Raw genomic sequence first — 13,481 nt, forward strand, 5'->3', positions numbered from 1 at the left:
CACAATACACCCTCCTGAGTCCCAAATGGTGGGGTGACAGCTACTGTTGGTACCTGAAATTTTAGGTAGTAGACAGGTAGTACTGTTAATTGAGAATTTATTTTAATGTTTTAAAAACATACGTAACTATTCACAATCATGATTTTAGCACATAAGACTAAAGAATTTAAGATTTTTGAAAGTAAGTTGGTTTGAGAAAAATATTTTTTTAATAAAAGTACAAGTGGCTAGCATATGGCGAAACTCACGATGGTATTTCTCCAATTTGGGAAACATTGCCACATGCGAAACTGGTGACTAAACAGCAAATCAACTACTGGATTCAGTATTTAGTAAGTTGTGCTAAGTGAGTCAGGCTCCATGAGCCCCTTCGTGCTCCCAAAAGTACACAGAAGCCCATCACGCGCCTTGCCAACCACCTGCGGTACTTGAGTGCACGGGACACACGCCCCACAAACCCCATCTCGAACCACACGCCTGCGTGAGGGGAGGAGGTGGAGCCTTGTGGGGGCGTGGACAACCCACCCGCAGCCTGCGTGCGGGGGCGTGGCTGGCGAGGGGCGGGTCCTCGAGGCGGAAGGCGGAAGCGGCTGCAGAGTCACATGATCAGAGTAACATGGCCGCTGCCCCTTGAGCACTGTCGGTGCCGGGCGGGAGCGGGTCGCGTGAGCCGCTGGGTGGCCGGGAACAGGTGTGCGGGGGCGGGGTCCAGGCCCGGGTTCCGGGACGGCGCGCGGCGGCGGAGCGAGGCAGGCAGGCTCAAGGCGGCGTGGTCCATGAGCCGGCGCCGGAGGCAGCGCGGAGCCGCAGACTCCCCCGGCCCCGGCGCCGCCCGGGCAGCCGCGGGCTGAGGAGTTGCGGGGCTCCGGGGAGCGCCCGGAGTTGCCACCATGAACCCCGAGAAAGACTTCGCGCCGCTCACGCCCAACATCGTGCGCGCCCTCAATGACAAGCTCTACGAAAAGCGGAAGGTGGCAGCGCTGGAGATCGAGAAGTAAGAGCGGCCGGCACCCAGGTTTGGGTATGGGGAGCAGAGTCAGGACCCCGCCCTGGCTCTGCAGGGCTCCTGCTCCTCGGGGAGTCTCCTCACGCCTTTCCATCCAGTTTTAGGCCCTTAGCGCAGTGCGGGAGATTAGGAGTCCTAGCTTTGTTTCTGACGGGCTGTATGACTTGGGCCAAGTTCTCTAACCGCCTGATGCCCCAGAGGACTGCCGTGCGGTTAGAGCCCCAAACCTATGTGTAGCACAGTGCCTGGCACACGGCACGTCTTCTGTGTGGACTCCATCAAAACCTGCAAATCAGAGAGAGGCTTCTGTGATGGGAGGGAAGTGGGAAGCATGAGAATTTGCCAATGATGTTGACCTGCCTCATTTCTTACCCAGGTTCTGAGAAGTGAAAGGGACTGTTAGGTGACCAAGTGCAGAAATCACGTCCGAAATCTCAATACTCAGAGGGCTGTTTATTTTATCTCTGCCATATCACTTTTCCTTGCAGGTGGAAGGAATAATTTGACCTTTCTTATTTTACAGTCTTATTACATGTATGTGTAACCAAGACCTGACATTTTGTTTTATTTCCCAATGTACAAAACAAGGTGTTCAACTAGGAATGTTTCATTAAGATTTTCTGCTATTATTTTACATTTGTATTTTTTTTTTCCAGTCAAGTCTTTGCGATAAAGTCAGGGGGGTGGGTGATTTCAGAAGAGCAGAAAGAATCAGGCTGTGAAACTTGGAAGAATGCCAGACTGGGAGTCAGGACACATGGATTGTAGTCTTGCCCTCTCCAGTAGGAGAGCCACTGGTCCTGCATGGCTATTTACACATAAATTATTAAAATAAAATACAAAATTTTAAATTCAGTTTCTCAGTTCCAAATGTTCAGTAGCCGCATGTGGCTGTTGGCTACTGTAACGGGCAGTACAGGTCTTAGAACATTTCCATTGCTGCAGAATGTTGGACAGCTCCAATCTAGTCCATGGTGTGATACTCATTCTTTGACCTTGGGCAGATTGCTTCATGCAGGGTTTCTTAGGCTCAGCACGATTGACATTTTGGGACAGATAAGCCTTGGTTGTGGCGGGCTGTCCTGTGCATTGTAGGATTTTTAGCAGCATCCCTGATCTCTAATCAGTAGATACCAATAGCACTCCGTCAGTTGTAACAACCAAAAATGTCTCCAGACAATAGGAGTGCAAAAATCACCCCAGGTGAGAACCACTGCCTTAACTGCTTTGGGTTTTCCTTTCCTCCTTACCTAAAGGCTTTGGACTGTGTTAAGAGGACCCTCTTTCAGCACTAATATTCAGTATGTCCAGAACCACCTAGTGGCTTCTCTCATCAAGCACCACTTTCTTGGCTGCTTTGTTTCCATACTTCTGCTTGTTTATGCCCTGGCTCTTACTAATGCTAGCAAGTCTTAAGGATGAGCATCACTGTGCTGAGTAGGAGACTCGGAGCTCATGTATCGACGTGGCTCCATGTCCATGGGTTTTATTGGCTTTGAAGCTACATGACACCCGATTTTGGCCGTCACCCAGTCTGGTCTCAGGAATGTCTGATTTTCCTCATAGCTTGAATCATCTGTTGGGTCCTTGAATAGAGGTATTCATCTCAGCATTACTGTTGCCTCCAGCACAGCATATGTAAGCGCCCTCACTCTGCAGGCTGTATGTAAGGGTTTTGTCTTTAAGCGGGTTCTTTTTGTATTCGACATCTCCCTTGATTTGTGAAATTCAGAGAAACCTAGGGACTTAACTGGACTATGGACACCTTAAGAGCATAGACCCTGTTTTATTCATCTTCAGCAGTTGGCACAGCACTTGACGGTTGGTTTAATGAGTGAGCGAATGACCATACACATTTGGTGGGGAAGTAACAGTGCAGTCTAAGGACTTCGCTACCCAAACGTATAGCCCACAGACCAGCAGCGTCAGGATCCCTGAGGAGCTTGTAAGAAAGAGATTCTCCAGCCTCACCCCAGACCTCTGGATCAGAATCTGCATTTTAATAAGATCCGTGGGTGATTTGTGTATACATTAAAGGCTGAGAAGCACTGGTGTAGAAGGCCCTAATCTATTTCTAGCCTTCTTCAGCCATATTTGGAATGAGGAGTGCCCAGTTGGATATTTTCCTCAATATATGTATCACAAATTGCTTAGGGGTGGATAGTGACTTACTTATCTGTGCTTCATCAGAGAGCTTTCTGGTATCTCTGCTTATGAGGACACTAATCCTGTTGGATCAGGACCACAGCCTTATGACCTCATTTAACCTTAATTACTTCCTTGTAGACCCTGTCTCCAAACACAGTCACAGTGGGGTTTAGGGCTTCAACATACAAATTGGGGGGACACAATTCAATCCATAACAGTAATCATTTAAAAAAAAAGTGATCACGTATAAAGCGCTATCTGCTGGATTTGGGGAGATTAGGGTAAAGAAGCCTCCCTTCATTTGGTCATTGCACACCCCTCATCTCTTTATTTTACGTGGCTTCAAAATACGAGCTAGGTAGTGGCATTTCACAGACACGGAAATGAAGCTCCTGAAGTTCTCTTCCCAAGGTTTCACATCTAGAACCTGAGTGAAAAAACCCAGGTTTATTTGTCTCAAAAAGCTTCCCCACTACTGTGAATGGTCTTCCCTACCAGGAAGAACATATATGTTTAGTAATGGAAGTTTCATACTCGAGCATTTCCACGGTTGTTTTAACTGCCACTTTTGGTTTTCCAGAATCATCTGCTCAGTTGGACAGAACCAGTGCTGCATATGGTTTTCCAATGAGGGATTAAAATTTGTAGTAAGAGGAGGGTGTTTTTTTCTTGGTGACAGGCCTCTCAGATACTAAAAATGCAGAGACATAGATGTGTGGCTCAATAGAACCTTGAACTCTAGACTCTCCAGAGCAGGTTGGGTTAAGTGACCTAAGATCTGATCGCTAAGTGTGTGAGCCTGCTGTGCACAGTCCAGGAGAGCTTTTCCCTCCACAGCCTCCTGCCAACATGCCCACATAGTTTGCTAAAGGATAAGGCACTTAGGCTAAGATTTTAGAATAGCTGTTTCAGGTTTGGTGGGCTCTCGGTTTCAGGGGGTATAGTCATTGATAAGTCCTGATGAAAAGGTTGGCAAGACCCCAGGCTCTGCTTTCCAGGAGAGTGTGGTGTGGGGAAGAGATGCCAGGAGGCAGTCAGGTAACTGCAGCAGATGCTCGCTGTGCCGGGGTGCCGTGCCCCACACTCTGGTGACAGTGCCCCCCCGTTGCAGGCTCAGGGAGAGGGTGCCCTTCATGGTAACTAGGGATGGGCTCAGCACCAAGTCTCTAATATTCCGAACAAAAGCCCAGGCCATGCCCCTGAGAACACCAAAGCCCGGGTTGGGGGAGAGGGGGGTGGTGAGATAATGCGCCCTTTGCCTGCCAGGGAGGGGTCAGGGATCCTTGTCACTCTGTGATGAGATAAAGGTTAAATGTTGAGTTTGACCTGGCTCAGGAGCCTCCCACCCCCCCACCCGCTGCTGCAAGGAGACATTGTTTACCACCATTGCCTTAAGGCAAGTATGGGTCAGAATTCCACCCAGCCCTGCTGGAGGGAATTAACAGTGGAACTTTCCACAGACTGCTTGATCCAGGGTTATAGACCCGTAGGTAGGGACTGTGTTCTGCTGGTAGACCTGTTTAGGTTGGTCTGAATTGCAAGGTATTTTAAATTGAGAAATTTCACAGTGAAGCTCAGGTTTCTGGCTTCTCTTAAGGAATGGGAAATGTGTCTCTGGGATGGATCATCCCACATAGCAGATAAGGAGGACCTTAGAACCTCCCTTCTGGCTAGGACATGGGCACCCCAGTCTGCTTCCTGTATTCGCACGTTCACCACAGCCTTTCCACCCTTGTCCTCCCTTGTATCTTCTGCTTGGTCCCTGTCAGCATGTGAGTCTGTGACCTCGGTTTCATTCCTCTGTGCCTCAGTTTCCTCGTCTTACACACAAATGCTCCTTGAAAACATTAGGCTAAGTGGAAGGAGCCAGTCACGAAGGGCCCTGTGTTTCATTTATATGAAAATTTTACTTCTATGAATTACCTAGAATAGTCAAATTCAGAGAAAGAAAGTAGATGAGTGGTTGCCTAGGGCTTAAGGGAGGGGATTTGGGGAATATGGGGAGTGACTGCTAATAGGTACACAAAAAAACCACTGAACCGCAGGCACTAAAAGAGTGCATTTATGGTATGTGAATTACAGCAATTTAAAAAAATAAGAGTAGTGTTTTATTGCAGTGTGAGGGAAGCACTCATTAAATGGTCACAGTTATTGTCACCTGAGATTCAAACAGCTGCTGTCTTGGACTCGTTTCTCCTTTATGGTCTTTCCACTGATTCCAGCCAGTGGAAGCTCAGTGTATTTTGTCAGTTAACTCTGAGGCCTTTTCAGAAGGTCTTTGGTCTTTGCTCAGAGGCAAACATTCCACTTTCCCTGTTCAGTTAATGGAGACTAGTGAACAAGTGGAAACCTAATTACGTAAATACTCACCAGAACAGATGGAGATGTTTACCCGGTTTATCTCTGGGAAGTTGCTGCCCGAATATGCAGACTGAACACAGCTCCTGATGTAGACAACTGCGAGGGATAAGTGGACTCACCAGGACAAGAAGAGGCAGCAGCCCCAAGGCTACGCTGAAAACTTGTGTTTTAACACGAGAATAAACACAACTCTGGATTTCTTTTCCTTTCCTTTTTTCGGGCCAGGAGCATGGCACGTTCTCAGTCAACATTTAGTGAATGAACGTGATCTTGAGTGGGGTATGTGAGCTCACAGTTTGTCTCTCTGATTCTGACATTGCACTAATACTGCTCTGTGAGCCTGCGCCACACAGAGCACGTTACATGCCTGCTCTTATTTTCTAGAAACAGTGTAAGGTCATTGAAATGAGTGGCCCCACCTTACAGCCAAGGACGTCTCCTCTGAAGACGTAGGAACCTGAGTGCGGGGACATTTGGACATCACCAGATGAAAAGGGGTTGGGATTCAGTGAAGTGAGAAGCGTAAAGTGCCTGGCAGCCAGTAGGCATCTGACAAGTGGCAGCTGGAATATTTGAGGAAGGAGATAGTGCAACATAATGAGAAAGACTTTAGACCTTGGAGTCAGAAAAACCAAGGTTTGATTTCTTCACCTGTCGTCTTTGTGAGTTTCTTAATGTCTTTGAGCCTCAGTTTCTCCCATCTGTAGAATGGGGTATAGTACTTAACCCAGTGGTTTGTTTTAAATTTTAAATTAGATAATGTATTTAAAGCATCCAGCATTTATCACCTATCAGCTAGTAAGTACTCAGCAAGTGGTTACTTATTTCCTGCCTTCACAGTGGAAGTCCAGCTGTAGAGCATTTCAGAATATTTCCAGTATGCGTGTCACCTGTACTCCCTGTGTGTGGTGGAGGAATGCTTCAGGGATGTCAACACTGAACAGGATGGGAAAATGTGTGGAGAAAGCTGCGTTCACTTGGGGCCTCAGTTCTCAACAAGGGGACTTCGCTCTGTCTCTGGGTGTGTTCACTGTGCAGCTGATGCCGTTTAAGAAGACGGAAGAGAGGAACTGGTGTACAGTTGAAAGGGCTTGGGTTTGAGGTGTGTCACGGGTTCAGATCCTCTGCGAGCCTGGGAAGGGGACTTGGTTTCCCTGAGGCTGTCTCACCTGGGGCGGATGAGGTAGTCATCAGTGCCCAAGGAAGTGGTTCCAGGGAGGAACGGAAACCCTCAGTGTCGTGTGGGTGCCTGGGAAGGTGTCTACCACCAGTCCTCGTGTGGCCTGTGACTGTCACGGCTGTGTTGCAGAGGCCAAGGGAGTCCAGCAAGGGGCTGTGGTTGTGTTGCTGAGACAGTGGCCCCGGGTTTCTCTTGATGAAAGTTCCGAATATGTCCTCCCGTGTCTGGGGTTCCTTCTTTCGAGGAGGGGGGGAGTCGGTGTGGCGCTACGTCACGAGGCAGCGTCACGAGCTTGGAGTTGCCACATTGGGTTTGTGCCTTGTGGGGCATGAGTGTTCCTGCCATCTGGCGACACCTCTGACCACAAGAATGGACGCTCTGAGCAGCCTCTGAGGACGCCTCTTCAGCCTGGGTTTTCAGCACTTTTTAGAGGGAACCAGGCAGGAGACCCTCTTCTCTGGCACATAGAACAGTAACGCCTGTGACCTGTGCGTCAGTGAGGGTCGCAGGGATTTGTGATCGTGAGAGTTTCTGGGCTAGATATTCACTTCAAAACTAGTGCAGCTTCAGATCCCGCCTGTGGCTTGCAGCCTGTGGATGAAAGAGGAAACAATGTGGTCTTTTGAAGAGAGACTCCGCTGCAGGCCAGGAACACCCGGAGTTTCAGCTGCACTCACTCTGCCTCCCTTTGTAGTGCGTTTTTCTCTCTGCACACTCCTGTGAAGTGGAGAGGCAAGTCTCGTCGCTGGGCCTCTTTTGGAGCCCCTAGAGAGGGCTTATAGCACCCCTTCATCCCTCGGCAGGTGGCCTCCTGAGCACACCGTGGCTTCTGCATCTTTCCCCAGCCACGGTTCTGGTGACCTGGGCCCTTCAGTGTGCCTTTGGGGAGCCCGGTAGTGGTGCCCTTTGCTCTTCCTAAGTTGAATCCTAATGCTCGGGGTTGAGGACCCCCGAGATACGATGGTGGTTAAGCCGGCTGGTTAGGTTTAGAGGAGTAGGCCGCCCCATGTCACCCCGACGGCAGCGTGGGGCTCTGGCCGTGTTTGCCCCACAGCTCGGGCTGTCCTTCAGCGTTGCCAGCCTCTCGGCCCAGTCCCCAGGCCATGCTGGCTGATCAGTCCCACACGTGCTGTGCACACAGCACTAGACCCCAAGAGGGCTGGCCTGAGAGACGCCGACAGTCAGGGCCCCAGTCTGTCCTCAAGGACTTCAGTCAAGGAACTGTGGAGACCAAAATGTACACCTGGAAGTGATAGTGACATTTGCCAGTGCATTGCTGGGAAGAGAATGAGAGGGTCACTGAGTCTTTCATAATTCAGAGGAGGAGTGCCCCCTTCCTGGGATGGTCAGGAGAAGCAGGGGGTTGAATTTGAGCCATGCTTTGGAGTCTTGGTAGGATGTGGAGCAGGAGCTTTCCCAGAGAGTGGGGTACTAGGGGCAGAGTGTGCAGGGCCCAGGTTTACAGGATGAAGGTGGGTCTGGCTGGAGTGGACGGTTACACAGGGCAATGGGCAGTAAGACTAGAGAGGTCAGCCCGGTCCTGTTGTGGCTGCTCTGAGTGCCAGGTGGAGTATGGCCTTGGTTTGTGAGACAGCTTTTCCCACTGGAGCCCCAGGGCTTGACCCACAGAGCCAGCCCCAGTGCTCTGCAAGCTGATGGCATTGGTGAGAGCATGTTCTCATGCCTTCCCCATCTAGGGGAACCGTTGTCTTGTTTTCCTGGAGATATCCCCAAGTGTGCGGGGTTTGAGGGCCTCTGGACTTAAACGAGTCACTATTTTTGCAGTGGCCTGGGATGCCCTGTGTGAGCCCTGGAAGGATTCGGGGTGGGGAGGCCGATGGTGCTGGTGTTGAGCAAATGAGAAAGGTGCTCCTGGGCTTCGGCGTCGGGGGAAGTGCTAAAAACAAACATCCTGCTTGCCCATCTCCTGTCTTCGGGGGTCCCTGGTGCTCCTGCAGGCCACCCCAACATTAGAGCCCCATTCTTTACAATCTCTCACCATGCAGTCTTTGTGAGCCTTTGGATTATTCAGAGCTCCCTAACACCATTCAGACCCTTACCACTCACCACCGCAGATCACTCTTCCCTTCCGTGGCTCCTTACTGCCACCAGGAGTAAATGCCAGTTCCTTTGCCACACACAGCCCGGGAGCAGCTTCACCAGCCCTGTCCCCACCTCTCCTCTACCTGTGTCCTTCATTCTGCCAAACCAAATGGCTCTCTCCTTCCTCTGAGCCAGTGCTCACACTCTTCCCTCTGTCTGGGCTTCCTGGTCCTGAACAGTTCCAGAACGAACACTGCTCATCCTTCAGAGCTCCTCTCAAATGCTGACCCTTGCGAAACCATGCCTAATCCCTCCCCACCAGATGGCAGGCCTGCTCCCTCTTGCCTGCCCTTCTCACCTCACAGGCTTCTCACCAGATCGTTTTGTCTCTGCTTTGCATGCAAGTCCCGTGTGCCATCTAGTTTCCTCCCCAGCAGAGAGCCCATCGTGACAGGGAACGCATCCATATGCTGGCTCCAAAAGAAGAAAGTGGCCTTTCCAGGTGCTCAGGAACAATTTGTGACCTGAAACAAGCAGGCCGGCGAGGCCATTGTTCTGGGATTGCCTGTGCCACCGGCACGGCTGTGTCTCCCGCAGATGCCCTGCTGAGGCATCGTGGATGTGCCCGGTCCCGCTCTGGGTGCTGCTCGAACTTGTCCTGAGCAGAAACACGGCCTGGCTTCCTCAGGAGTGGTCTCGGCAGCCAGAGTCGAAGGCCCAGCTGCTTTCAGTGGCTTTGGTGATCCCATATCCTGGACTCCTCAAGAACAGGGAGGCACAGGTTCTAGATGTTTTTGTGGAATTCAAGACACTGAGTGTTTTTCGTCAGAGATATTTAAAACTCAAGCTAGAAACAAGTCATTTTCAGTTCTCAGATTGTATTCATATATTCCTTAGACAGTGTGAAATCTCATATCCAGTCTTCTGGGATTAAAAAAAAAAAAATTTGCTGTTTGCATTGGCCGGGAATCGAACCCGGGCCTCCCGCGTGGCAGGCGAGAATTCTACCACTGAACCACCAATGCTCCAGTTGTGAGCAGCTGTGTGAGCGCCTCCCTTTAACCGCTGTCCTGAGCCTCCTTGTCACTGTGCTGATTCACAGAATATAAGGCCAGGCTCTGATGCTGCCACATCAGCACAGCTGCAAGAACAGAATGCTTAGGCTCCAGGCAGAGGGTGTGTGTGTGTGAGAGAGAGAAGTTGCTTTGCCTTCAGATGTCAGGACAGAAACTAGAGCTCAAGTCCCTCCTCCGGGGCGAAAAGCACATGGAGACTTGGATGACTTTCTGCCCCTCGGATGTGTGGATCCCCCAGTTCCAAGCTCACTGTGTGCTGAGCTGTTTTACAGTTCTCAGGTTTCACCCCAGCTTCCCTTCCAGAAACTGACCAGGCTGAATCCCTCACTGGTGGAGGGCGTGAAGGCCTTGGTCCCCACAGCCAGAGTGCCTCTCTGGAGAACCCAGCTGGTGTTCCTTGGCTCACTGAGGAGGGGCGTGAGGTCAAATTCACAGCGCCCTGGGCTGCTGTAGGCTGGCATGGTTGAGGAGGTTGGCTCCTCCAGCAGGATCTCTATGTGAGGGGAAGCCTGCCAGGAAAAGGCAAAAAGAGCAGCCCTGCATTGGCCGGGAATCGAACCCGGGCCTCCCGCGTGGCAGGCGAGAATTCTACCACTGAACCACCAATGCTCTAGCTGCTTTCTGCATTATCTGCAGGGCTTTTCTCAAGGGGCTATGTCTATGGATACTCCAAAGAGGAGCTCTGGCAGGTCACCGTGCCTTGCCTGGCTAGTTTGTCCAGTTTGGGAAGCCAGGAGGGTTTACAGAGAGCCATCTTTGCTGGGCCTTATTAGGCTGTTGGGGGAGGGGGAGCTGACCTATGGAACTGGCATTGAGCTTGCACCTGGAGGCCCTTGGTCCATCCATAGCCCTCAACCCCCTGGGATAGGCTTGGTGGAATTTCACCCTTGTAAAGATCAAAGACAGAGGCACATCACAGGCCATTTGTACACCACCTTCCTGAAATACCCATCCCTGCTCCCATAGCCACCATCTTGGGAGCCAGGCCTGTTTTGTTCACAACTGTGCTCCCAGTGCTTAGCACGGAATAGGTGCCTACGACTTGCTGTATTAAATCTTCATCAAACCATGTCAACTTCTCATTGAAGAGCTTTTTTGTAGGAGTGGTCATTGCCTCATACGGCAGCATGTTTGTTTTTAAACAGCTCTAATCACTGGCAGGTTCCTGACATAGAGCTGGAACCATGTAGACTAATTCATACCTTTTGGACTTAACCATCCTTAAAATTTTTCAAGCCAACTTGAGACCCCCATTTATGTGGCAGGTGAGCAGTGGTCCCTCCATGATGGGCACAAAGCAATTAGTGATTCCAGGCAGCTGCTTTGAAAAGTCTGTATTTTGTAGACGGCCCCTTGGCTGCTACACTGGTAGTAGTCTCCCTCACGCTTGGATGATGAGATGGGCTCCATCCATCTCACAATTCAAGACACTCTTTTCTTGTGCTCTTCAGAAACTAAGAAGCTTCCCTGTTACCCACGCTGCAAGATCCCTTCTCCCTAATCTGAGATGGCCAGAGTGGCCATAGCCAGCCTGTCCTGGTAGAGCTCCCGTTGCTGCTCTATTCTCTGGGGCCCCAGACAGGCTTGACTAGATCCCCCTCCTCACCTTGGCTCTTACATTTCCTCCTGTGCAGAAACCCCTGTTTCCTTTTCTCTCTCCCTGCCTCCTTCAAGGTCGAGCTGAAATCCCACTTGGGAAGATGTCCCTGACACCCAGTCCATAGCGCCCCATCAGTTATCTGGGGAGCTGGTGATCAGTTCTCTGAGACTGGTCCCTGATGGAACTGGGCCTCCCTCTGCTCTCCTCCTCTCCAGGCAGGGCCTGCCATGGGATCATCCCCCAGGGTGACCACGGGTGCTCCCTTCCACACAGGGGCCTCCCTCAGACCTCCCTTCTCCCTCTTAGTGCCACTCCCCAGGTGGACACCTTGGAGGCAGACCTGCCCTTCCTGGCCTCCCATGTTCCCTGGGTTCCCGGTGCCTTTCTGTTTGAAGTAAAGCAGCCCCCCCTGCTCTTTCCCACTGCCTCAGGTGCATTTCAGGCCCTCCTTCCTGACCCCCGGATTTTTCAGTTTCCTGTCAAACCAGCCCCTGCAGCCCAGCCTCTCCAGGTATCCAGAGATACCTAAGTTAAGCATAGATCTGAGCATGTCATCCCGTTGCTGGAAATCTGTCACTGGCTTGCCTTCTTTGAACTGCCTGGCCACTCCATCCACAGGCCAAACTCCTGTCCTTCTCTGCATACACTGTGTCTTTTCAGGGCTCTTTGCCTTTGGCCAGTCTCTCCCCCGTGCCTTGCCCTTTACCTGAAAAGTGCCACTGGGTGCTTTTCAGATCTGATGCAACAGCACCTCCGGTCCAGCCCAAGGAGATGAGTGCGTGGCATTTTTCTGGCTCCCGTGGTGTCACTTGCGCCACACTGTGACAATTGTGTGTGGATCTTGCCCACGGAACTGGGACCTGATTCAGCGCCATCCATGGAAATGATGACACAGACACACACAACCTCTCGGCTACAGGATAGGAGGGTCGAGCTAGTGTCGAATAAAGATGGTTGACCGGCTGCTCACGTTGCGGTGTTTGGTCCCCAACAAGACATTCCCTTGCATTGTCTCAGATTCCGAGAAGTGAGATAGCTCTGCTTCCTCATTCGGTTGTACGCAGGGGAGACTGCAACCCAGAATAGGGGAATGGACCATGACGCGGCCGGTACCTTCCAGTCGGCAGCAAAACTGGGAAAGGCCCACCCTGAGATGCAGGACTTCTGATTCCTCTTTCTAAACAGGTCATCCCCTGCCACATCCCCGGCCCTGGAACCAGCAGCCGGGCGGGGTGGGGAGCCTGACTCCACTGCCCTGCAGCCCCTCTCTCCTGTCTCTCCAGGCTGGTCCGGGAGTTCGTAGCCCAGAACAACACCGTGCAAATCAAGCATGTAATCCAGACCCTGTCTCAGGAGTTTGCCCTGTCTCAGCACCCGCACAGCCGGAAGGGGGGCCTCATCGGCCTGGCCGCCTGCTCCATCGCACTGGGCAAGGTGGGCCTTTCTCCTGAAGCAGTGGCCTTCACTTTCACTGCCCAGCCCCAGCAGGCCGCTGCAGACTTGTACTTTATTGCTGTTCTCGCCACAGCTGAGACCAGCACAGCTGGCTTTGCAGCCCTGCGGGCTCGTCTCAAGGCATGGGCCCTGGCCTGGGGGCCGACTTGCTTTAGGCCAGCCCTCACACAAAGGCCTGAGCCTCTCCAGGGGAGCCGGGATGTCCGCTGGGACGGGTGGCTGGGGGCCCACGGGCAGGCCCGCCTCGAGCGGTCTCTCCTCCTGCCCCGCTGCAGGACTCGGGGCTGTACCTGAAGGAGCTCATCGAGCCGGTGCTGACCTGCTTCAATGACGCGGACAGCCGGCTGCGGTACTACGCGTGCGAGGCGCTGTACAACATCGTCAAGGTGGCCCGCGGCGCCGTGCTGCCCCACTTCAATGTGCTCTTTGACGGGCTCAGCAAGGTGACTGCCCCTCCTGCGGCCAGCCTGAGCCTGCCCGGCCCACGCGCGGGAGCCCTGGGGCCCCTGCTCTCAGTGCAGGCAGAGCAGATAGACACAGGCCTGCTGGGGCCACTGGTCTGTTCAGTCTCATCATCATCATTTTCTCCGATGGCCTTGTATGGACATTTGA

At 52.0% G+C, this 13,481-nt stretch overlaps 1 protein-coding gene and 2 non-coding genes across 5 annotated transcripts in view; 1 reads left to right on the plus strand and 2 right to left on the minus strand.

Annotated features, from left to right (window-relative positions):
• Positions 1–593: 593 nt before the first annotated feature.
• Positions 594–13,481, plus strand: part of VAC14 (VAC14 component of PIKFYVE complex) — a 100,691-nt gene continuing 87,803 nt past the window's right edge. For 2 of the 3 annotated variants that reach the window (XM_019801491.2, XM_002920944.3), the window contains exons 1-3: positions 594–994; positions 12,698–12,848; positions 13,145–13,312. In XM_019801491.2, coding sequence (XP_019657050.1) covers positions 891–994; positions 12,698–12,848; positions 13,145–13,312 — 423 coding nt within the window. In that variant the 5' untranslated portion in view covers positions 594–890. Of the gene's footprint in view, positions 995–12,675; positions 12,849–13,144; positions 13,313–13,481 lie in introns of all 3 variants that reach the window. The other variant, XM_034638849.1, reaches the window with a different exon arrangement.
• TRNAG-GCC lies at positions 9,693–9,763 on the minus strand. The gene has a single exon. It is a non-coding gene; the product is annotated as a tRNA-Gly (tRNA).
• TRNAG-GCC lies at positions 10,353–10,423 on the minus strand. The gene has a single exon. It is a non-coding gene; the product is annotated as a tRNA-Gly (tRNA).

Source organism: Ailuropoda melanoleuca, chromosome 12 (genome assembly GCF_002007445.2).
Source record: "Ailuropoda melanoleuca isolate Jingjing chromosome 12, ASM200744v2, whole genome shotgun sequence".
Classification (NCBI taxonomy): domain Eukaryota; kingdom Metazoa; phylum Chordata; class Mammalia; order Carnivora; family Ursidae; genus Ailuropoda; species Ailuropoda melanoleuca.